At 37.5% G+C, this 26,228-nt stretch overlaps 2 protein-coding genes across 3 annotated transcripts in view; both read right to left on the bottom strand.

The window, feature by feature from the left end:
• The window catches only part of LOC121863603 (serine-rich adhesin for platelets-like), a 189,137-nt gene extending 178,383 nt beyond the window's left edge, over nt 1-10,754 (bottom strand). The window contains exon 1 of the mRNA XM_042362334.1: nt 10,202-10,754. The gene's annotated coding sequence lies outside the window, so the exon portion shown is untranslated. The remainder of the gene's footprint in view (nt 1-10,201) is intronic.
• A 2,372-nt stretch (nt 10,755-13,126) lies between these two features.
• Nucleotides 13,127-25,781, bottom strand: LOC121862139 (26S proteasome non-ATPase regulatory subunit 4-like). 2 transcript variants are annotated; one of them, XM_042360167.1, is made up of 10 exons: nt 25,705-25,781; nt 24,157-24,297; nt 23,291-23,402; nt 22,140-22,295; nt 21,678-21,815; nt 20,149-20,238; nt 19,727-19,880; nt 18,775-19,029; nt 17,812-17,879; nt 13,127-14,206 (listed from the first exon to the last, which is right to left on the bottom strand). In XM_042360167.1, exons 1-10 carry the CDS (start codon nt 25,728-25,730, stop codon nt 14,015-14,017), a joined length of 1,332 nt encoding a protein of 443 aa, XP_042216101.1. In that variant the 5' UTR covers nt 25,731-25,781; the 3' UTR covers nt 13,127-14,014. The 2 variants fall into 2 exon arrangements, with proteins under 2 accessions (XP_042216101.1, XP_042216112.1); XM_042360178.1 differs by having other exon boundaries at nt 21,678-21,809.
• Between the last annotated feature and the right edge of the window lie 447 nt (nt 25,782-26,228).

The following is a 26,228-nucleotide window of genomic DNA, read 5'->3' as shown; positions in this document are numbered from 1 at the left end:
ACTTTACACGTATTATTTCAGAGAGAGAGAGAGTGTGTGTGTGTGTGTGTGTGTGTGTGTGTGTGTGTGTGTGTGTGTGTGTGTGTGTGTGTGTGTGTGTGTGTGTGTGTGTGTGTGTGTGTGGGTGTGTGTGTGTGTGTGTGTGTGTGTGTGTGTGTGTGTGTGTGTGTGTGTGTGTGTGTGTGTGTGTGTGTGTGTGTGTGTGTGTGTGTGTGTGTGTGTGTGTGTGTGTGTGTGTATGTGTGTGGGTGTGTGTGTGTGTGTGTGTGTGTGTGTGTGTGTGTGTGTGTGTGTGTGTGTGTGTGTGTGTTAACCAGCTTAAATGAACTTCAAACTCAGTAACTAGTTTGGTTGGCTCCAGCTAAAATTAGAAATGTTTCGGGTGTCTAATTAATATATATATATATATATATATATATATATATATATATATATATATATATATATATATATATATATATATATATCTTATATATACAGTATCATAATAACAAACCTAGTATACACACAGAGGACACCCCCCACTCTAGGAACGATAAACTGGGGCCGTTACGCGGAGGCAGTAACATCTTCCCCACCATAAGTGATAGTCCACTCTCCTGGCATTAAAAACGTCTTGACAATTTTAATTTCGGAGAGTGAACAAGGCAGAAGTGACTACATCCACCACTCCACCTACAAAGGAAAGACACGAAACTAGGCGGCAAATTTTCACGTTACCTCCCTCACTTTTTTTTGACGAAGGAAGAAAAAAATGAGTGAAATAGTGTGAAAGAATGATGGCAAGAGGCAACCAAATTATTTGGTTAAGCTGCATGAACTTGGGTTAGGTTACGTTAGGTTAGGTTATATAATTGTCTGGCTCACGTGGTGATTCTTTCTGAAACGCGAAAAATTAACCTTACATAAATCAAAGTAATTTTCACCTATTGCGGATATACTTCTTATCTGTGTATGCAATCTGGCGTTTCATTATCAAAGCTAAGAGCAATATTCAACATACACAAACTGTAGGTCTTAACCTGAGCCGACTCAACATTTATAAATCCTATGGCCGGATGGTTGCGGTGGGTGTGTGTGTTTCCCACGGTGAACAACTTACCCCCTCCCAGCAAAGTGCACGAGTTGTTCACTCACACACACACACACACACACACACACACTACCTACCTGCCCAGTACCGGTATCTCTTAAATAGCTTACTTAAAATCAATAGGCCAGAGAGAGTCGCTGCTAGAAAAATACAACACATTACATGATATAAAAACAACACTATATCAGTGACCTAGTCTTATCTAACCTAAAATCAAGAAATAAAACCATGCACAGAAAGATAATACAACTGTAGCGTCTTCCTCAGCCGTGTGTGTGTGTGTGTGTGTGTGTGTGTGTGTGTGTGTGTGTGTGTGTGTGCGCAGCCCCACCCTGAGAAAATTCCTGTGTCCACCCCAGCTGGCGTTAACATCCTCTGTTAAATGGTCGTGGCTAGAAGCGAAACACGAAACCTACTTTCATAAAAAAAAAAAACATAAAAAAAATAAACATCAAACTTTCCCCAACCCAAGCGAATTTTCTTATATTGTGTTCTGTATCTGTAGATAAGAATAGTGTTATCTTGTACATATCAGAAAATCCGTTGCCTCGTTAATTTCTTCAGTAAGTTCAGGGGGTTCGACGTATACTGTACAGTATTAAGTTTGGTTGGACTTCAGTGCTAACTTAACTGTCCTCTGTTGTTGTATAGTATAGTCCCACCCACACATTTTTTTGGGGGGACAGAACAAAAAATAAAAGTCGCTACATCTCTTCACATTTTTTAAGCTACGTTAGTGTTGGTGAACATATTCTTTGGCTGACTTAACTAACTAACCCACAGTAATTTATTTTAATGAGCTCCCTCAACCCATTTTCACCATGGGCTCTTCCCCACGGTATCTACAGCCCAGGTGTATTGTGTACGCCTTGCATCTATAACCAATTCTCGGTCAAACTTGTTCCCCATTATACGAAATACTCATGCCTATCTATACACACACAAGCGGTTTCTATCCATTATAAAGTAATTGTAGTCTACTTTACCTTCATGTTTCCAGATGGTGATGTGGATAGGCAACATACAAGTCTGGTTCACTTTTCACACTCCTATCACAATTGTTTATTGAGCACCATTGGCCGAGCAGTGATGAGGCTATGAGCGGCGTGCATATATCATCCAGTACTTACACAGCAGATAATGTGATAACGGGCAGAAACACATCTAAGAGTATTTATCATGTTGTGTTGCAAGCTTTTAACAACACCGACAATAATATAAACACGACTTTAACTGCAATTATCAACGTTCTGTTGGTGAAAATTATTATTACATTTTCGCCCCCCAGGCCACGATGTGGGTCAGTGACCTGTGCCCGGGTGGGCTAATCCCGTAAAAAAAAACAGTCTATTTTTGCAATCCACACAAAATAAAAATATCCCTTACAATATCCACTTAAAATGTCACAATAAAACAAATTTTCACTAAGAATTGAGAGCCCAATAATTACATAAACATTCTCATTTACATTTGAGAAAAGACTATTATTGAGAATAAATGGAAAGCGAGTATATAATTTTTATTACTTTGTACAAATCTATGATCTCAATACAGAATTTGCAGCCAATCATTTGGTGGGAAGAAAATCACTTGAGGAACATCAATGGGACGTGGTACACATTTCATTAGGTCTTGCAAAGAGGCGTAGTTAATTGTTATGCCTGACGCTCTGAACTACCCGCGGAGTTATCTCGTTTCTGTAATCTACTTGTCATCAGGTTGAGTCATTAGGCTAGACTACCCAGACTGTTGTTCTGCCTGACGTGCTATTCAAGTTCTAATTTGTCATAATACATACAGAGATAAAAGGCTAAAATAGACTCATTTCAAAATTATATGGCAAGGTAAGAAGAGCAAAGCCCCTCATCTTAGGAATTAATTAAGCAAGTGGGGACCATGACCACCACCTCACTACCAGCTAGCGGCAAAAAGAGCAGGGTTCCTGACTCAAGTAAACAGAACAGTCAAGAGCGATGGCCGCAATACTGTACTGCTCTTGCCTCGCAAGCAAGATGTCACACGTTCGATTCCCGGGCTGGCGGAAGTTGTTTGGACACTCTTCCTAGTCCCCCTGGTCCCTGTTCACCTAGCAGCAAAGTAGGTACCTGCTGTAAATCGAAAGTTGCTAATTCGTATTCAGGGACAAGTTGTTGGAGCTTCCAATAACTTGCTTAGACATTAACCATTGACTCTTCAGGCTTCTACGCCCTTGACTCTTCAGGCTTCTATGCCTTTAACTCATGAGACATAAGGCAAGCATGAACTTAGCATGCTTTCCTGTTGGGCGCTGTAAACGTTTCTGTGCTTCACCTTACACAAGGATGTAGGGGTAGGGGGGAGGCAATTTAATTATTAAAAAAAAAAAAAAAAAAAAAAAAAAGAGTGAGAGATCCAAGCCAGATTCCTGTGGATGTGTGCTAACCTGATAATTAAATAATACTACAAATTCCATATCCTTCATAAACTAAATGTATTATGCAGGAAATTGATTAAAACAGTACAGCACAACTTGCAACATGACTTGCTGGCTGACGAATAATTAATTTGTAAATAATTATGAATTTAAAGTACTCTATATTACTTCATAAACTCTGCAAGTGGCCTCAACATGAATTTTTCAATTTCCTACTGGGAGAAATAAAAACATAGATCCCAACGATATTTTTTTCCGCATCTGTTGTTAGTGAAGCACCTAATAAGACGCTATTGTTGCGCTGGTACACACCTGTTTTTTCTACAGTATACAGTACAACAGGAACCAATTTAAATACTGTACAGTCACCCAAAAACGTCCTGTCGCGAACCACGATTCAGACTCGTGAACCCGAAGCAGCGGACACTGATACATTATTCTGTCCATAAATGCTTCGGATTCAAGAGTCTGAATCTCGGGGTTCATGGTTCGCGACAGGACTTTTTTGGGTGACTGTACAGTACATGACGGTACCTAAAACGTTGCCACCCGTCAATTACTTTTCTTTGTTTGATTATACTGTATTGTACTGTATTAAGCAAATAAAAATATATCAAGTTGAGTTTTGGTCCTGTATTCTAGAGAAAAGGGAATGCATATACCTGTAACTAATTAGTAAACTAATTAGAGCTACTAGTACATTACAAGAAGCAATGGTAAACAGACAAACTGAAAGCAAAGGTGCAGAGCCGACCAGAGACATGGGAACGTACATAATACAGGTACATGAAGATGATGCTGACATGAGTGGCAATAACAGCATGACATGAATACGCAATATCTTATATGCTCTACAGTACTATAGCTATACCCTACTATAATATAAATACTATCTGATCCTGCCAATAAATGCTTTTTTAAATGATGCAGCCTTACAGGGTGCTATGGTAATAATTAAAGAATACAGGTATTACAGTAGCTGCAGAGAATCATTATGTACAGCAAGATTTGTTTTCCAGTATCCCACCTACATTCCTACACTATGTTGTTTGTCTTGCTGAGTAAATCTTTAAGGAGAGTTTCCAAAATCCCAGAGAATTATTTTATCACTTCATTGTCACTGATGCAAAATTTTACTCTTCAAATCAATAAACTGAGAATGTTTAAGAAATAAATAGTGTAAAGAAAAAGGTTGGATTCCCACACACAAAAAATATTCAATGCCACTACCTAAGCACCAAACTCCACAGACCACTGTCAGATCTGCCCTCCTCAGCTTAAAAAAAAAAAAAAATCATTTATATAGCTACAGTGTATATTTTTATGGGACCACTGGGGTTAAGTATAAAAAATAATTAAAATCAATGAAAATAAAATAAAGGAAGAGATGTAGTTCGGTGATAATTTCTTAATTCGTCAGAGGCACATACCTACTGCCTTCAACTAAAGCTTATGCAAGAGTATATGTTCACTTTTACTGTAATGTGCTCTCAACACTGCTATGATGACAGATACACTCTTTGATTTTTATGTAATATTGAAATATTTGCCTGAGATATGTACAGTACAGTAACTGGTGAATTATTGGAAAATTATGGAAAGAAACTTCAAATATTGTATTCTGGTAAGAAAATTCAGTAAAAGAATACTGTACAATATGAAACAACTAGTGTGCATTTGATAAAAAAGGCTTTACCAATCACTCAAGAAATTTTTTTATAAATTACTGTACATATAACAAGCCCTTACTTGACAGCAATACGAGTACAGTACTCTTTGTTACTGTATACAGTAGCTAATTGAATTAAAACAAGCAGATTTGTTAACAATATGTTCACAGCATGGCATTACTTATTCCACCCATTTAAAATGAAAACCTAGGAAAGGAATGCTGGGTTCCAGTTCCACAAAATGGGAAAATAATTAACTCTGCCACTAAAGCTCTACTGAAAAAAAAAATGGCTTGAAACAATATCTTCCTAAAATTGTAGTAGAACACTTATTGCTGTGCTGTCTTCATCACATCTTGTGAGGGGCATCTAATATACATGTAATAACACACCAGCCAGTGTTACCCACCATGCCAACTTGCCATCAGGTCTACTGATGCTTGAGGGCAAAAAATGACTGCTCCATTATGGTACAGTCTCGTTCAAGATTCTTCAAACACTGCTGGAGACAGCTGGCAACTCAAGGCTGCTTGTTTACTATAGTACGTAGTATAATATGATAATGAAACAACAAAACCCAACCATTAAATTAAGCAACAGGGAACTAAGTAACCAATCACCGATCATTTTTACATTTATTCATAATTTTTACTACGTACTGTACTATTGTAAGCAAACGGCCTTGAGTTGCCAGCTGTCTCCAGCAGTGTTCGAAGAATCTTGAACGAGACTGTACATATCACAGGGGTGGGGTGAGATCACTGTAACACTCATGTTTTAGTCGTACTACCACGTGCAGACTGTTAAAAGGAGGAGAGTTCCTTTACAGTGAAGCTGCAAAGAACAAAAAACTACTGCACAAACTATAGCAATACAGCAAGCTCCTCAATAACTGGAATGTAATGCAAAATTTAAGGAAGTTCAGTACAGTTATATAAGATAAGTTAGGTTCATCCTTTTGTAAGTTTACTTATTTTGTAGAAATGTAACACCCACAATCTTTAATTATATTTTTACTATCATATTAAGAAGCAGCGTGAGGGACACCAAAGCTACAGCAAACACTTGCCAAAAAAATAATAATAATAATACTGTATTACTTTACTGTACAGTAATACAGTAAATCCTCGCTTAATGTCGGGGTTACATTCCTAAAAATGCGAAATATACGAAACAACGTTAAGCGGATCAATTTTCCCCATAAGAAATAGATAAAATACGTGAGTAACGTTACTGAGCCTCCCTTTGCCCCATGAAATACATTACATATACAAAAATCATTACCATTTCTAAAGAAAATAATACATACGTATACAACTTCTAAGTTTGTATTGGTACTTACCGATGGGTGGAGGTGGTAGAGCGAGTGTGTGGTGGGTAGTGAAGCAGAGGAAACGGATGGCGGGAGGGGAGGAGTATGGCGGGAGCGGAGGAGGGTGAAAGCGGAGGAAGGCAGGTGGTGAGTCAATGAGACTCTGCGCCAAGCCGAGAGCAGGTGACGCACCGTAAAATGTAGTCTGTGACGATGCAAAACAACGTAGTATCTGATCACCGGGACGTTAAACGAATTTTTGGTCTCTAAAGTTTAATGACGTAATACCGAAACAACGTTAAGCGGGACGACGTTAAGCGCAGACTTACTGTATACATCAAATATAAATACAGTAATTTAAAACAAATGAAGTACTGTACAGTACTGGCAGTAGTTTCAAAGGAAATAAAACAGCCGAGAACCAAAATACAGTACAGTAATGGTTTAGCCATTTAATCACTTCATCTAATGTATATTCAAATCAAGGCGGTGACATCATAAACACCAGGAAATCTGCTCACAAACCTTGAAGATCAGGGGTGAATAAATAATACTGCCCCCAGCCAGAGGAAAAAAATAATATACCAGTACATATATTGTATATTGTACAGGTTGAAGCTCCCATATCTAGCAACCATGGGCCAAGATCTGAGCCGGACAAAGGAAATTCCTGTTACTGTATCTAGATGGTTATATTTCTTATGTACCTGTAACAAGTTACAGTACTAATATTGTACACGGTATACCTGTAACTTTATAGAAACACACATTTGGGAGCCGTGGTGCAGTTCATTAAGGGTAGAATAAAACTAACACTTAAATAAGCACACCACCACCCTCAGCTGTGAATTCAAACAAATGAACTTAATGGCGGGAGTCTTTGGCATGCCACCATAACATTAGCAGCCAGCCTGTGAAACTACAAGACACTGCCGCTCGATGGCAGGCTTGCCGGGTTGTTGAATTTTCGTTCACGTTACCATCTGACTGCACCGTTCTTTAGAAGGTATGCCGGTAAAAGGAATTTCAGAAAACGGTGCTGTTTTGGGGAGTTGCCGTATGTTAGAATGCCGTATATGGGAGCCTCAACCTGTACAATGAATAGAAATATGTGTTATACCTCCCAGAGTTTAAGAATTAACCAGAACTAAAATTTGATTTGCAGATTTTTCTCAAGTGATAACAAAGTCCTTTCTTATTAAAAACCAAATACTGTATATCATACTGCATAAATTAATTAAAAATTCTTTCCTCAATAATACTTCAAACCAACCAAACCCAACCTACAGTACCTAACTCAACTCAAAATCATTTTAAGATCATTATGTTAGGTTAGGTTGAATGAATAAATGGCTTAATGTAGAAGCCTGCTAGCCATCATTTAAAAATAGCATTTAAAAAACTTGACTTTTATTTTTTTAAGTGGCTGCATAGCTAAGTGTCCCAGCTATTTAACATAACAGTTTGCGTAGCCAGGCACCCCGGCTAAATGTATAATACAGCTAATATCGTTAATTAATTCTAAACATTATTAATATCATTTCTAGTATATTTTTACCCAGTAGTTTTCTAGTTCCTTGTGCATCTGTCTCAGTTATTTTTTAGAAAAAATAATTAGATGTGAAGGTTAAGTAATGTACAGTATAGTTTCTTGAAGATTACAGTGTACTGTATTGTATTACATTAAAGACTACTGGAGACGTTAGGTTTTCCGGCATCTTCGTGGTGTAGATTAATACAGTATAACCTTTTTTTCTATATTTTCAATTTCTTTCCGTTCTTTTTTTTTCGCCCCCCAGGCTCCGTTGTGGGTCGTTTGACCTGTGCCGGGTGGGCTAATTCCGTAAAAAAAAAAAAAAATACTGGCATTGTTATTTGCTGTGATGATGTTGTTGGGTTAATAAAAATAGATTTCTGTATTTGTATCTCATACTGTTAATAGTATTTACAGATATACGATAACAGTTTAAACCAAAGCCTCACACAGAATAAAACCAACTTGATATAAATATCATAAACATAATATAAATCTTGTGAAAGCAGGATACTCAGCTATGCAAGCTCTTCCTCTTGTTTTATTACTGTATACAGTATAGCGAAATATTTTGATCACAATATGTTGAACAAAAGTAATACTGAATACAGTACTGCATTGAAAAGACAAAATTCATTAAAAGTAACGATAACGATGTACCAAAACATTAGTTATTACACACTGACAAAGTGTGTTATCACTGGCAACTACATAGCTAGCTACAATAATTCTTAAGATAGTTCAACAAAACACAAGTGATGCTTAATAACAGTTCGTCGACTTCATTTCAAACCAAATTTTAATGAAATATTAATTTCTCAATTTTCTAGCTGATTTGTGATACCGTTTTGTTTTATGCTATTTTAGAAATAATTGTGATAATGTTAATTGTGTTGTAGGGTCACCACCTTAACTGGATGTGGCTACTTAGCCAGGAATTCCCAGCCAGGCAGACTGCAGGTTTTGGTTAGGTTAGATTAGGTTAGTCCACCCAGCCTGGAATTCACGGCTAGGTAGCCACTTCTTTAATAATTACTTAGTACAGTACTATTTTTTTTTCTTTTTAACCACTTGCGTACAGGTCCCCTCTGTGCCAAATAAATCGTCTGGCATGAGGCAAATAAAATATTAAAAGTGGATTTTCACAAAAATTTTCAGGTAAACGTTTACTTAAGTGCTGCAAGCAATATCGCCCAAAAACATAAATACAAAAATAAAAAATCCTGCATGAATTTTGCTGTTTTTTAGTGGAGATAGTTTTTTTTTTTCTGGAAAAAAAACTAATGTTTTTCAATCATGGTCAATCATTAGCCTGACCTAACCCCCCTAGTAGGGCCCCGAGTGGTTATATAATGTTGTCAGTATTTAACCTCTCCTTATTTAAGCTAACATAACATATTCCCCTATTGGGGAAAAGCTATTTTTCCAGAGTTGGGTCATGTATTATATAGCATGGTAATGCGATTCAGACGACCCATGCAGTACGCACTCCCCCTCCCATGGCTCGCCGACAACTAAATGCGGTATTATACAGTAGTATAAATCATAAAAAAGAAACACTTCCCCAAAAGAGAGCACTGTCACTTGCAATTAACAACAAAAATTAGTGAAAAACCATTAGGTTCTTGCTAGAATCGTTGGCAGCATTAATCGACACGTTAACCGTTTTTTAATGTATAGAATGCAAATTCAGCTGAGGAAAGGAAAAATTACATTGATTTTTCTTTCAGAAATGGGAAGTCATGTGCCTCTATGCCTCTGGCAATTCAAAGGATGAAAAAGGCATTCTTATCATTTCGGTCATCCAGCAAATTTTAGGATTTTAAGTTTAGGTTAGGTTAGTTTAAGTTAGGTTAGGTCAGGTTGTTACGTTAGGTGTGGTTGAAATTATGTTTTTCTGGTGGTTTTGAACAACTTCTAAATAGGTGGATGACTGAAACGATAATTTGACCATGGAAAAAATCATTGAATTGTTTGTTTTTAGCTGGAACAAACCCTTATACCTTCTACAACATGTAATAATACAATACATCTTCCTTAATATGGCACGCGATTTCATTTCCTTGCATAAAGGTAAACATGTTATAGAAATTTCTGAATGAAAACAATCCATTACCCTTAGACACACCTTTCTCAAGACCGTTTTCATAACCAAGACAACAGGTAGTACTGTACTCACCTCCCCAGTCAGTGACACATCTCGGCGTCCCTCCTGGAAGTAGAGCTTATCGTCCACACGCCCATAATTACCCCAAGTTACTAGTTTACACACGAATATCACACTAGTTCACTCCTGTTCCTCACACTCAGGCGGTTTACACGTCACACACGGACAGAGACTGGAGGAAACGGGGGTAAGTCGGGTAATTTACTCTCACTCAACACTAGAAACTTCACAGGTAATTGTTTACAAGTTTGTTTTGAATCTGCCGACCTGAGGATCATAGCAAGACGGGAAGGTTGGGTCACTGCCACATAGTATAACATGATGTCCACAGATGGCGCTGCTGTAGTTACGTAGTACAGTGTTGGTAATTGTTCTCGTTACAACTCCTGACCTATTTATTTTATTCGCTATGACACCAGACAGCATGAACCTCGTCCAACCTACAGCATTTATTCTAACTTAATAATTCTAAAATAATACCACTTGGTCAGATTTGAATTATTCGCGTTTACTGGTATATGAAAATGCAATACAGTATTTATTTTCTTAGCAACACAATTCTGGTTAGCTAATCATACGATATCCCAACTATTATAAGGTATTTCTAATAAAATTCAGTTGGATTTATATCGTCTACGTTCAAAAGAAATTTAAAAAATGATTGAGTTGAAAGTTGTATTTGAGGTATATTTTTAACATTACTGTATTTATATATTTAAAGAAAATGGAATAAAACATAGCGCTAACTACAGTATTATAAATTTGTTCGTCTCTATTCCTTATTATCTTTTTTATTCGTTATTTCAAATTGTAATCAAGAAACGAATGTGATAAAACTATAGTTCTTAATTATATCACTTATTTCGATAGTTAATGCAGCAATTATTAATAGCTTAGTTATTACTTAGTGCTGGTGGGGGGTGTAGATATTGGAGTGGATTTCTCCCCTACAAACGCTGTTTGTCGCTGAGTAGCCGACCCCGCGAATTCCCCCCGTGTATGCCTCGTGGTCTAGGTCAACCAGCGCCGCCCACGGAGCGGGGGTCAACTATCTACCCACGCCTACCTCCGTTATAAAAGACCTGACCTCGTGGTGACCTCTCTCCTTCTAGCTACAGCTGCAGCAAGCAACACCACCTCCTCCGCTGCTGCCTGGTGGCCCTCGCTCCCGCCGGCGAGCATGGCGACCCACAAGCTGTCCTCCTCTGAGCACCCTCACCAACCAGCCCTCTCTACATCACGCTTGTAACCACGCTGCCACTTCCCAGCACCAAGCTGCATTGTACATCCAATACAACATGTATACAGAGAGCACATCGTGAGTTTCCTTTCTCCATCCCATCCTGAGTGAACCCAAACATCCAGTACCCCACAATATAATCACACTTGGTATGCCAATATCTGGGAAAAAGAAATGGCATGCCCAATCTTTATATAAATAATGAACTAGCATAGCGGTGCAATGCTCTGTAGTTCAGATCCCAAGCAGATAAACAAGGCTGATATTTCAGGATGCAATCATTCTGCCAAATTCTAAAATAGATTTGCTAGGCCTCACCATTTCCTCTATGTCATGGAAGCCACACAACCACAACATTGCTCAAGCTGCCTCCCGAAAGCTGGGAAAGCTGTACAGATGCCGTAGCTACTTCACTCCTGAGCAGTTGCTTCAAGTATATAAGGGATTCATTCGTCCTAACTTGGGAGTACTGCTCTTATATCTGGGGTGGCTCCTCTTCTGTCCAACTGTTAGATACAGTGGAATCGAAGACATTTCGTCTTTACAACTCTACTCCTTTAGTTGATAATCTCTTCCCTTTCTCTTTGCTGCAATGTTGCTTCACTCTCTCTTTTACAGGTACTTTAACAGGCAATGTTCGGTAGATTTGGCATCCTGTGTACCGCTGGCAAGACCGTGGGCTTGTAACACTTGTCTTACCTGCGGTGTCCACCATTTCTGTGTGGATGTTGGTCACACTAAAATATATTTTAACCCGTTATAGTGCTGTACATCCTTCTTTCCTCACACAGCCAAACTGTGGAATGCTCTGCCTTCTGTGTTTCCATACTCTTACAATCTGTTTCGCTTCAAAAAGCTGGTTTTCCGGCATCTTCGTGGTGTACATTAATATTATAATAATAATCATAATAGCAATAATTAATAAAACAATCAATAAAAATAAAAATAACCATAAATAAATACAAATATTGAAAAATAAATCAAGAGTGAGAAACTATATACAGTATGTACTGTATGTTGTGTTGTCAATACTAAGAGAAACAATTGAGACCCTACAATTGTGTGTAAATGAGGTAGTCAGATCAGCAACCTGGGACTTGGTCACAATTTTTTTGATGCCATATGGCAGCAGGGTTTACTATTAGTCAACACATATTCTTCCAATATCTTCCCAGGTGGTAGTACCTCCCTGTTTGATAGCTGCCTACTACAAAACAATGTTTAAAATCCCACTATATCATACCCTTAATCCTTATATGCACCTAAAATCACTTAAGACAAAAGAAACAATAGAATGACAAAATGCAGTATATGAAAGTAAAAAATAAGTCATCAGGTAAATAAAATACCCTGTACTGTAAATTTCAAGTTTAACCCCATTTGTATCTGCGGGCGTTCGTAAGTCGGGGACCTCTTGTATCAGTTGTTGCTGAAGCAAGCTGGATAATTGATAGCCTTTCTTGTAATTGGCATGATGGTTAATTTTCTGTATAAATACAGAGTAGTTAGGAACCTGGCAAGAGAGACTGCAAGAGACCATGCAGCATGAACGGCTACTATTAGGTAACTGCGGCTAACCCACATAAGCAAAAAAATGGCTGTAAAACAATGATGATGATGATGATGTATAAACACCCTCTGGATACACTTTCAAGGAATACATGTATCTTAAAATAAGGTCCAGTGGAAAGACACACTTTGTACAAGATTTATTTTCTAATATCGGCAGTTCATAGATGAATAAAAGAAAAATGGCTGACAAAAAACAAAAACAAAAATACTCCATACAATACAGGAACTTGCAGACATTTACTGAAGTAGCTCAAGTTACACATTGGGTTATAAGTACAGTACCTGTAGGTGAAATTTTCTTATAACAAAGTTTTAATTTTCAGCTTTCTCCAGGCTAGAATAATTATAAGTTAATAGGGAATTAAATTTATTTTCACTTCAGCAATGGTCTTAAAGTATAAATTTGCAGCTTCTCTGTATTTCTATGATTCACATGGGAAAAACTAATTCTACATGCAGGGTTTTCAGTAAGAACCAGTTGCTGGCAAATTCCACTGATTCAACTAGTGTTTGGACCAGTTAACATTGTGTCTCTAACAAACTCTTCCTTTAATTGACCACAGAAAATTTATTGACCTGCCCTGAGTTACAGTGACTGAGAACAGTTAAAACTTTCTGGGAAAACAATTAATTTATCTGAAAATACAATAAATTATGTTGACCTGAGTTAGTCTTTTAAACACATAGGTATTCATTTTGACACTAAAGAGAGTTGCAGAGTTTATCCACTTTTTTTTTACTTATAAATTTACAACATGTTAGCTGCAGTCTCTTCAAATTATGTCTGAGTCCTTTGCCTAAATATCCATAAAAAACCCTGTACATGTACATCCCTTGAAAGCTTCCATGTAACCTTTAAGTTAATGACAGTGGCTGACCATATCCAGTTCTTGTTGGCAAAAACACCCCAATTGATACACTACAATATTACATCTGAACAAGTTGCTCCAGATTTTCATCCAAGCCACATAAGAGAACAAATAACAGCTTGAGCTTATATCTGACAAATATACCTACTTCTTCTCCTCCTTTTTCTTATCTTTATCCTTATCTTTATCCTTATCTTGTTGGGTAAGTGAACCAACAGCCTCTTTCACAACCTGACTCTGGGGGTCAACACCAGGCAAATTCTGCAACACACTCTGCAAGAAGGCAGGATCTGCCATCACCTGCGAGAAATCTTGCTCCTCTTCCTCCTTTTTCACCTACAAAAGAAAGATGCCATTTTAATATGACTATAATTATTTCATTGATACCTCATTAATCAATCTATTTTTCATCCCCCACACACAAATATATAAGATGACCATCATAGACAAAACAGGCCATAATGACCTTGACTATTAGAGAAAGCTATCAGCCATTGTACTCATCTAAATACATGTTGGGTTACATCTCCACACAGAATTTCAGTGCATTCTATTTGCCCAAATTATAATACAGTATTCATGAACCAAAAATATTACAGACATAAAAAGGCAGATGAATAATTAATATTTCCATATCTCCTGCCACTCAATCTTGGCACAAGGGGGTAATGAGCCTTATATTGTACATGATACAGTAAACTCCCACTGTAATTGAAAAAAAATAGAAAAGTATAAAACATATTTTGCAGTAAATGGCAGGCCACCACCATGGTGAGAGGCCAGTGAACCACTCATTGAGTTAAGGACACTTTAGCATTACCTAACTGCACATTTCAGTTATGTTCATGTAATAACAACTGCCCCATATAAAATACATAAAGAAATATTATAGGTATTCTGAATTACAGTCTCTCCTCGACTTATGAAAGGGTTCCGTCCCGACGACCAGGTCGTAAGTCGATTTGGTCTTAAGTAGAAAAGGCGAAAAATAATATGTACATAGAAATTCTAAAATGAAATACAGTACTGTACAGTAAAAGTAATCAATAATGAAAAATGAATAAAGTGTTACTGTGAACTTATTTTTAATGTAGTCAGCTGAATGCACTAAAGGCCTCAATAATGTTTTAATTAACCATGTTGACTACATTAATTGGATGAAGCAGAGGAGGAGAGAGGGCTGGGAGGGTCATCAATATCGCTTTCTTCAGACAGGCTTACTTACTTGCTTGTTGAAGGTATTGGATCATCTTTAGGGAGTGAAGAGGCAGCAGCAGTGGAGCGTGAGAAGACAGCAGTGGGTGGACTTCTTAAAATATATGTCCAATTTAGACTGCACAGTTTGCTTTTTCTTTTCGTTGTAAATCTCCCTGCAGCAAGCAAGTGCATCTTGGTTCAGTCTGTCAACTTTTGCAAAACGCTCAACATTTTGATCCATTTCTTCAAACATTTGCATCCCCTTATTATTAGTAGCAAATGCCTCTGCCATTTGTTTCACTGAAAACTTTATGGGGGGTGCAGGTTCTTTTACATTTTCTCTCTCTTCTTCCTCTGCAATTTTCTGTGCCTCCAGTTCAATAAGATCCTCGTTACTTAGCTCTTTTGCTGCACTTTCTACCACCTGCTCAGCATCTTCATTATCGATTTCTAACTCCAGCTGTTTACCCAACTGCACTATCTTGTTAGTAATCTCAGAAATTGCTTCATCTTCATTAAATCCTTCGAAACTGTTCACAAATCTTTTCAGGACCTTCTTCCATATTCCATTCATGCATTGACCTGTAACCTCATCCCATGCTGCAGCTATGTTCTTTGTACATTGCAAAATGTTGTAGTCCTTCCAAAATTCTGAGCGTTTTCTCACGTTCAGTAGCAGCAACAGCCTGAGTGAAGGACGTATGTAAATAATATGCTTTAAAAGCAGCAATAGCACCTTGATCCATGGGTTGGATGATAGAGGTAGTGTTAGGTGGAAGGTAGACTACCTTAACATCAGGGTGCAGGTCGTCCAGGTGTGGTGGGTGTCCCGGAGCATTATCTAAAATTAATAAAATTTTGAAGGCAACAGCCTTGTTGCATACAATACTCCTTGGCTCGTGGAATAAAACAACTCCGGAACCAATCCTCAAACAGTGCTAGGATCATCCATGCTTTCTTATTACTGCGATAAAACACTGGCAGTGTGCTTGCTGACATTTTTAAAAGCCGTTGGGTTCTCTGAATGGTATATCATAAAGGGTTTTACCTTGAAACCAGCTACATTCCCCCCCCAAACAGAAGTGACTCGGTCCTTGAATCCCGGCATGGTTTTCACCTCTTTGTGGATGTATTTCCGTTCTGGCATGCGCTTCCAGAATAAGCCAGTTTCATCCACATTAAATACTTGCTCAGGCACATAATTTCCCTCCACGATGACACGATATAGCTCGTCCTTAAAAGCTTCGGCAGCTCCCACATCAGCACTTGCTGCCTCTCCACTCACCTTTACACTATGCAAACTGTAACGGTTCTTAAACCTTTGGAACCACCCGACTTCCTGTAAAGTTTTGGTCGCACTCATCTCCTGCCTGCTCTTTCAGGCCTTCGAAAAGGCTTCTTGCCTTAGTCTGTATGGTTAGAAGACTTAAGGGTACACGCTTTTGCAGCTGATCTTCCATCCACATGAAAAGTAATTTTTCCATCTCATGAATAGGACCGTCTTTTTTTTCGTTATTATTGTTCCCTTTATAGGTGCTGATCCTTTCACTACCTCACGAATTTGTTTCTTGTCCTTCAAAATTGTTGATATCGTCAAGTGAGAGAAGCCAAGGTTGCGTGAAATGGTTGATACCGATTTCCATTTTCATATTGCATTATTTTCATTTTCATCTCAAAAGTAATTGACATCTCAAAAGAAATTGACTGTCTCTTTTTCTTCTCAGCACCATGAGAACTCTCACTTTTATGTTTGCCAATCATTTTAAAGGGAATTGGAAACGAAAATTTTGTCAGTACACAGCGCGATCACTAACGACAACAACAACGGCCAACTGAGCGTGGATGCTGTACACTACGAGGCGACCCAGCCCACGCTGTCGTTCAGGACCAAAACGTTTCGGTACAAGAAAATACGTAATTTGAAAAATATTTTCTTCGACTACGACGGTCGTATGTCCGGGTTGTCCGAAGTCAAGTATGTCGAAAGTCGAGGAGACTGTATATTACAAATATTTTGAATTCTTGTGTACAGTAGATACTGTACTGCACACTAAGATCTGTTGAAAGAAACCTACAAAATTTATTGCTTAAATTGCTAAATACTTTCTTTATACAGTACAGTATTCCTGTAAACAAACTTGGATGAAACAGAAATACAGTACAGTTGATATGATTGGATCAGACAAGCACAAATCAATATGCTCCTCTAGCAGGTAAGGGTAGTACAGGTTGGGTATCCCTTATCAAAATTCCCAAGTCCAAAATGCTCTGAAATCAGAAAGTCTATTTCATTATATTTATGGTAGATAATACACTGAATATGGCATATATCATAATTTTTACTAGGGTAAGTATGTATGTGTAATGAATAAATGTAAGACACGGGCTGCTTAGTGCCTCAGAGTCAGGCGCCACGGCAATGCCAAACAGACGGTAGTGAGCGCTTACCTTTCTGGGTCTTTAATTACATCCTAGCACATATTTCATACCCAAAATGATTAAAATTATATTTCATAAAACTACCTGCAGAATATATGTATCCATATGCTGTAAATGAAATGTAAATTAATTTTGTCCATAGACTTGGGCCCCATCCCTGCTGGGTGATCTACTACATTATACAGGTTCTGCATACAGGATACAGGTATTCCAAAATCCGAATATATCCCAAATCCAAGACCCTTAAGACCCCAAGCATTTCAGAAAAGAATACCCAACCTGTAGTATAGAGTTTAATAACAAACCTTTGAACTTTCTGAAGGCTTGGTCGCTGAGGCTGGGGGATCCACATCCATAGGTTCCTCTTTTGGCTCTGCAATATTATTGAATTGCAACATCAAGTCAAGTGGTGTACGGTTTGAAGCAGTGACTAAGCTTTAATCCTCCAAAAATGTATATCATGTAATGTTGCAAACAAGTCTTATCACCTGTTCTGCTGCTTCACAAACCCCAAGATTAAGACTCAGGGTTCATGAAGCAGCAGAAGAGATGACAGGACTTTTGTTCCTGATTGTGCATCATAAGTGACAGTCAATTAAAAATTGTAATTATGCTATACAGGTACAACACTAATATATTTCATCTGGACTTGGATAGCAAATTGATTAATGTAACTGCACATCCTACTTAAATGCATCAAATTTTCATAATAAAAAAAAAAATTGAGAATAATTTTATGGATATTAACCCTTAGGCCCCGGGTAAAGTTCCAGAACGTCTGACTAGTGCGCCCTGGGTGACGTTCCAAAACGTCTGCCTATTTTCCCGACATTTTTTTTAAGTTGAATTTTTTCTTGAGTTAACCCACAGGGGGGTTACTGCCAGCAGCACCCTAACCCGGGGCTTAAGGGTTAAATAATTCTACTTCATAATGGGCAACTGTAGTCTGCAATATGAATGCATATCAAAGGTATCTCATTTCCTTTTATGCAAAACTTTTTGGTGATAAATGGTGTGAGCTGCTGACTAAATGTAGATATGTGTATGTTTAAGACACTGTTTTCTAAGCACAAATCTGATTTAAAAAATGCATACTGTTATTTGTTGTCTGAAATTGCACACAAATGTGAGAAAATGGCAATTAATCAGCAATAATGATTACATGAATTCTCCACAGGTACAAATAATAGTACTGTACTAATGTTTAACCATGATTATAATTTTCAACATCTGCAACACAAATACACCCTATTTTCAATTTAACTTACTGCAGTCCTGCATGGAAATCTGCATTGCATAAGCAATCTGTTCTTCCTCGGTCATTGCAGAAAAATCTGGGATGGCTGTAGATGACCCACCCCCTGTGGTACTGCCCTTGCCAGCACTAGCTGTAGTGCTAGTTGTGACAGTGGTAGCTCCAGTAGAGCTGCCAGTAGTAGCACCACCAGTCTGTGGCGTGCCCCCAGCCTCCAGAGACATGGCCAGTGCCTGCTGCAGCATCTCCTCTTCAGATTGACCAGCAGCTTTAAAATACAAATGAAAATTCAAGCCACTTCCAGACAGTAGAGTTAATTACCTAATGTTCAGAGAAAATAATCATGTTGAGAAAGATATTAGATTTGCAGGGATCACTATAAGGGTTTTGCTGCACCACGGACCCTGCTACCTCCACACACCTTCACCCATAGATCCATAAAACTTTATACCTTATGATAATTATCTATTTTACTTTTTTGCACCTTCTGTAAGTAGGATTGTGTGAGCATGTAAATGAGTAAAAGAATGAAGAAAATTACATACATCTACCAAAAATTATGAGATGAAAAATATAGTTTTTTTTTGTACTTTTTTGTACCGGTATGTTAAATCTGTATTGGGTCATGAGCCTGCTGAAAATTTACAACACAGATTAATATGCCATCTTCAGTTGGTGCAAATGTTTTCTGTATGGACAGACAGTGGAATGTGATAAAAATCATTTAAATTGTAATCCACAACAATGACCCCCTTTGTTTTTACGTTGATGTTTCAAGATATCCCAACAAAACATATACATATAATATAAATCAACAATTTTTATCAATGTATTTTTTGCATAATAAATAAGTAGTTAGACAACAAACTAATACTAATGAAACAAAGGTATTAAGAGGTAACAAAGGTATATAATATCACAATCTGAATGTGATGTAGAAGAACTTGGTATGACTGTGACCTAACCTTCTGGCTGTGCTGGGGTCTGGGGTGTAGGGGTTGTGGTTGGTGGCTTGGGTGTTGTTTCCATGGGGGTGGCAGTCGTGGTAGATTCCTTGGCAACACGTCGCTCTTCCTCCTGCTGTCGCTGCCGCTGTTCTTCCATGGACACACGCAGGGCCTTTGGGAAGAAATTTATTAGTAGTAATAGCAAAACGATGCCAATAACTTAATCTGAAATAACAATGTACAATAAATTCAACAATTTTGCCTATAACACATTAATCTCTAAAAATTCTTAGTACAGTATATTAATTACACTTTAACTCCTCTAATCCTTATTTTATTCCTTTCCTCTTGATCAAATTAGCTATCAACAATATTATAATAATGACAGTACAGTAATGTAATATAAGATGATAATAATATGAATCAGAAAGTAAACTCACCAGAGCTAATTCAGGATCCTCATTAGGATCAACCCCAAACTCAAACCCTCCACCTGTAGCAAAGCTGGCAGCAGGTCCTCCATCCTCACCCTGGTGAAATGTAAAACTTTGTCATTTGCATTTCAATGTTAACCTTAATTAAATACTGCATAAGATGAAAAAGAACAAAAATATAGTGCACTCACTCCAAAAATCTTTACAATTTTGTGTTAAACATTATGGAACAATGGACGAAAAATTTCGATAACCAATCTGAGACAAAAGGAGTCGCATTATTCATTTTAAAATTCATCTGATCCCCCCGTCAAGATACTTTTTGCAGTGGGTGTACAGACTGTACACCTCTATATAAACATTGGTGTCACCAGTCTAAAAACTCAACTATTAAGGATTAAGAGATCACACCTGACAGAACATTGATTTCCCTGCATATTTCCTTCAGGGAGGTGATCAAGTGATATTAACTGGTCACTCACATTTGGAGTCTCAAGTTGCATTATCATAAAACCATTTTTGAATAAAATTTAACATGACCTACATTTCCTTTAGGTCAATCACAGTAAGTAGTTTGACATCAGATAATTCACATTAGAGCATCACATCAACAAATAAATAACATGTTTTGCACTAGTTCAAAACCTAATATGAAAGTTACAACTAATTTTCAGTCACAGTCACCTATTTCTTAAGGTAATAACTGTGTTAGTATTAGTAGATTATCATACATGTAAAAGTGTAATAGCTAGGATATTGTCCCCTAATTTTTTTCAAGTAATAATGTGTTACTTAGCTTATTATGCATGTTACATTAACGTAGAAAAATTTGCCAGAGACCAAGTTTTCATAAAGGTGACCAAGTGTTATGTGATTATCATGCACACGTTGCCTGGTGAGGGAACTGTTTTATTGCTTATATAATAATGGTTGCCCCTCGTGTTAATGAGGATGGCCGGCCCAAGGGCCACCTAGGAGTGAATTTGTTTAAGGTGTACAAGTTGTCGCCAACACAACAACCACACCCTAAGATAAGGAGTTGCATGACCCAGTGTCAAGAAAGACCGGACAAATCGTCAACTGCACTGGCTAACCATTAACATCCAGGTTCCCAATTACTGCTGGGTGGACAGAGGCAAATGGCATGAAGAAACTTGCCCATAGTTTCACCCTGACCGGGATCAAACCCGGGTCTGCTCACTTGCGAGGTAAGCATGCACCACAGGTCACCACAACCTTAAACACAACAGGTTACCCTTTGTTTATGCCAACAAAAACACCCGAGGGAAAAATGCTCTTCCTGAAAGAACACTAAACTTGAGAGGTAGAGCAGCCACAGTAAAGCTACATATAAACAAGAGAATGGGGAGATGGTAAGAGAAATAGAGGGTAAATTTTTTTTTTAAATAAAAAATGTATGCAATGATTGGGAGGTCTAGAGGTTATGCTATCATGGCCATCCCCATCACATTAGAACTTTTCACAGCAGGGAGGTGTGGCAAACAATGCAATCATGACTTCCAGCAAGTACTCGCCTGCACAATGGGTGATGACAGGAGGGCATCAGCAAGGTGTGGTGATGGGGGTACAGTCACCAGATGAGAACTGCCACCCTCACGGCCATTAATTGTGCTGACCATAGCCTCCAACAGTGTCTGATTACTGTCCTGTACCAAAAATAAACAAATAAAAAAATAAATTCATCAGTTAGTACAGAGAAATTGCTTCTGGAGTAAAACTACAATTAATCTAATTTGAGGAATATTATCAACTTGACCTAAGTTTTACATATATTTATGCAAGCATTTATTATATAACTTGAAGTAGCTGTAGTTTGTCCTTTTTGTTTAATGATTTACATTCAGTGAGACAGTTCCCAAGTACCCATTTCAACAAATTCTTATAAGTTATAACTAACCTTCATTCAAAAACCCCACAATGTTTATCTATAAAATCAATTCTATGAAAATCTTAATAAAAAATGCTTAGGAACTTACTGTCTCCCCAAAGTTGATGATATCAATGTTGACCTTTTCCTTCTTGAGACGCTTAGCCACCTTGACAATCTCCTTCTCCTCAACTTCGACTGGGCTGCCTACAAAGGCCACGATGCGCATCTTGTGGTTCTTACTCTGTCTGTGTTTCAGAGCCAACTGAGGAGGGAGAAACCACCTATTACTTACAAAACAAACCATCCACTACATACACTAGGGCCATCAGGAATGGCTGACCCCAGTAATGAGACCAAAATTACTGTTGCTAACATTACACTAAATACAGTACTGAACCATAATACACTTTCACACCCAAATCCTACTTATTCCATTATGTCTATAGAAAATCATCAGGCAGAATTCAAAATTGTTGGATGGACAGATGGCATCACTGTTATATCCTCCAATGTTTAAGTCAAAGAAAAAAATGGGGACAAAGAAAAATGAACATGTTAAACCTTTTTTAAATATCCTCGTTTCACCAAGAGAGAACACTGGACAGCAACATATCTTCAAATTGTTGTATACTGTATACAATGTTTGTTGTTAGTTAAAATAAATGTCCTGATTCATTCTAGCCGCCTCACTTGATGTGTTCTGTATGGTCTTTAACAACAGATCCCCCAGCTGTGTCCATCTTTTATACTCTTACATCTAAACAGCAGTGTTTATACACCTAATGGCTGCAATATAATCTTACCGAGCTCTAGAACTATTACTTACTGTATGTATGGACCATCACTAATCCCTTAACACTGGACTCTCAAGGTCACCAATTCACAAACACACTCAATCCCTTGGAGATGGGATGAGTAGTTTACAGTATACAAGGCATAAATAACAGCCAAAGCTATCACTAAGTTCCCAAAGCTTACTCATATATAACATAATTCTAAACTGACTCCACAGAACTCAACCTCTTATGGATGTCACAATACTGTTAATCACAAGAGTTTAACAAAAAGTCACAGAAAATTTACAAATTGTCAGCTAGTTCCAAACTTTATCTTCTCACCAATTAGGGGTCTTTCCTTCCCTCTCTTATCATCCACCTCTGAAGCATATGTTCTTTCTACCAATCTGCTGTTGCCCATTCTCATATGTCCATACCACCTTAGCATAAAGCATAAGAAAATACAATAAAAATTACATACATGAGCAATGCGGATACCAGTGAGCAGGTTAATGGTGCCATTTGGTAGCACTTTATGAAGCGGAGTTAGAATCTTTCCAACATCAGTAGTCAGTGTGGCGAGAACCTCAGTACTGCAAAATATATAATGACTAAATTAATGTGTAGTTTCATGTTTAGGTTAGAGATACAATACAGCTTTCATTAAGTACAGCACTGGTCATCAGCTAGACTAAAAGATTAAGTTTTCATCTCTGTTATATCTAGTAATGTATCTACTTTTGAACAAGTTTCCTAACACTGAAACAGGACAGCACCAAGGGAAACTTCAAGAGAGAGAAAAATAAAAATAACATACATAAGTAAGATCAAAATGGCTACAAGGTCCAACAATGAATTTGTCACTACTCTTAGTTTAAAAACAAGGACAAGTGCATTCTGCTGATGGAAAAGCATCTAATTTCAAATTTTAATTCCTTCTCATGAGCATACAGTACCGGTATTTCCTAAAAGTTTATCCAAAACATGCATTCTTTTTAGTTTTATCCCGTGATTGTATTTTTCTGAGTGTTATCCACCATTTGAATCCTATTTGGAAACACAAGCACAGGTATAAAAGTCTCAACAAATGTGGAAATGCAGAAATGAAAGACATCTGACAGAAGTGAATGGGAAGTGAAAGATTTATTAAAAAGAAGTAAAAATTTAAAAGTGAAGTGGATGGGTATTAAAGCAGCAGCAATGCATGTAAATGGTAGAGGGAGAAAGGAGTGGGATTGGATTGTGAGGCTGTTGCAGCACTTGGAGTGAAGGGGTGACAGTGAGTGAATGGAATGTATGTTTGCTCTCAATTCTGGCCAAACTGCCATAAAGCATCTTCAAACTTACTTTGCTAAAGTTAGGAGACCAACATTATTCTCTGGATTAGAACGTAGTTTAAAACGACATATAGTATTGACCGCATCTTGTTGGGCCTGAAGACGCGTGGGAACATAATCCCCATTCCGCATATATTCACTATTGTCAACACTGTAATGAGAGAGAACATGTTAAAAGCTACATTCTTTACCAAAAATAACATGTGGGAATTAATTCTGAAAAAAAAAATCATAAAAATAAGTCATCACAAAACATCAAAAGACTTGAAAAATACACTTATTACTTGTACTGTACTGATATCATAAGTGACCGTAACAGAGCAAGAAATTTTATACTACAGGTGTATTACAAAATACTTTTTTTTCCTGAAGAACCTCCACCCAAGCTTAATTTGCCTAAAGATTAACCTAATCTCATCCCCTCCAAATATAGTAGTGTTTGGGTGGTTAAATTGTATGTTATAAGCTGGGGTGGAGATTCTTCAGGTAATCCAGAATGTCCTTGTAAGGTTAATGATATAATGTAGAAGTAACTGGTTGTATTCACTGGCTGCAAGTGCTGTCATGCAGACAACAACACTTCAAAGGGAAAAATAGCATTGGATGGCTGTGGCAGATACATGTCCATTATTCATAGGAAGAAACACTATGGAAATACAAAAATATAAAGGTGCTACTATAGCTTGATGTCTACAAAATGTTTAGTTTAGGTAAGGTTAGGTTATACTAACAATATCTTTGTAGATTGCATGTTATAGTAGCACCAATATGAAAGCATTTGTAGGTAATCAAATAAAATGGCATCAGCAGGAAGCTGCAGATGGAAGCAGATTAGTGTTTAGGACAAAGGAAAAATTGAATGACTAGTTGAAAATGTGTGGTTAGCATGCAAACCTAATATACTAAGTACCAGATGTTAAGAAAAAAGTTTAGTCTAGGTGTACAAATCAGATCATATTGCTAATATTTGTAGGAATATCAGCATATTTCCAAATATAAAAAATTTTCTTCAATAAGGTAATGTAAAATTCTAAATGATAAATTAGTGTATACATCATGAAAATTACTCTATATACGAAAAATATGAAAAAGAGATGCGTAACTGCATTTCTCAAATACAAAATAAAACTACTATACAATCTGGATAGTTCCGAAAACGCCCATAGGACTATCCTGTATAATGTGCCCCTTGTTCAGGATGCATGGAAATAGCTTAGTACTGATGCAGTACGAAGTACACCATTTATTAACTCATACAGCACAATAATTACGCTAATACATAAATTGAATAATTAATACACATAGAATACCAAAAATATACAAAATAAGGAATAAAAAGTGCCAAAATATTACACAAAATATTTGACGTCTACCGAGAGACAGTTCAATTCTGCCCCGTCACGACCAATGGTTCCTAATCATGGCTTTATTTCCTGGTGTAGTACGTCATTCACGCCACTCTAATTACCTCTCCACGCACAACAGAACGTCATGGACAACTCGAACAAATGCCCTGTGTGAGGGTATTGTAATACTGTGTAAATGAGGTCAAACTTACCATATAATCGTGCTCTCCAGAACCATCTTGCCGTCTGGTGTTTACTGCGGCCCGAGATTGAAGCGACAACAACGCCACCTGTCCCTTACGGGTTATACCTCACTACCCCGCCAATTTTAAACTTTCATATTCCTCTATTATTTTAATTAGCTACCTCGGCCACTATTTAGGAATATATAATTACATATTTAGGAAGCATCATCTCATACAATAACATAAAATTAATATAAATATTTAGTTACTTTTTAGCAACATTTTTTCGACTTATTCTTTTCACTTCTTTAATTACATTTTTTTTACAGTACACACTAAAAGTAGGATATATAATTGTTCTTCACGTATCTTCTCTCTTTCCCTGCCTCCCTCACAATTTTTATTCTCACCCCCCCCCCCCCCGCCTCATGGACGTAGTCAGGGTTTTTGATTGGTGAGGGGGGATGGGGGCTCATATATAGGGGGGATTCTTGGTAAATACAGTATTACAGTAAAGTTATTTTTACCACAAGCGATTATTTAAGTCATAT

The sequence above is a fragment of the Homarus americanus genome, unplaced genomic scaffold (assembly GCF_018991925.1).
Source record: "Homarus americanus isolate GMGI-L3 unplaced genomic scaffold, GMGI_Hamer_2.0 scaffold40248, whole genome shotgun sequence".
NCBI lineage: Eukaryota > Metazoa > Arthropoda > Malacostraca > Decapoda > Nephropidae > Homarus > Homarus americanus.
The sequence above is the reverse complement of the archived record's forward strand: the minus strand, read 5'-3'. Positions and strand labels throughout refer to the sequence as shown.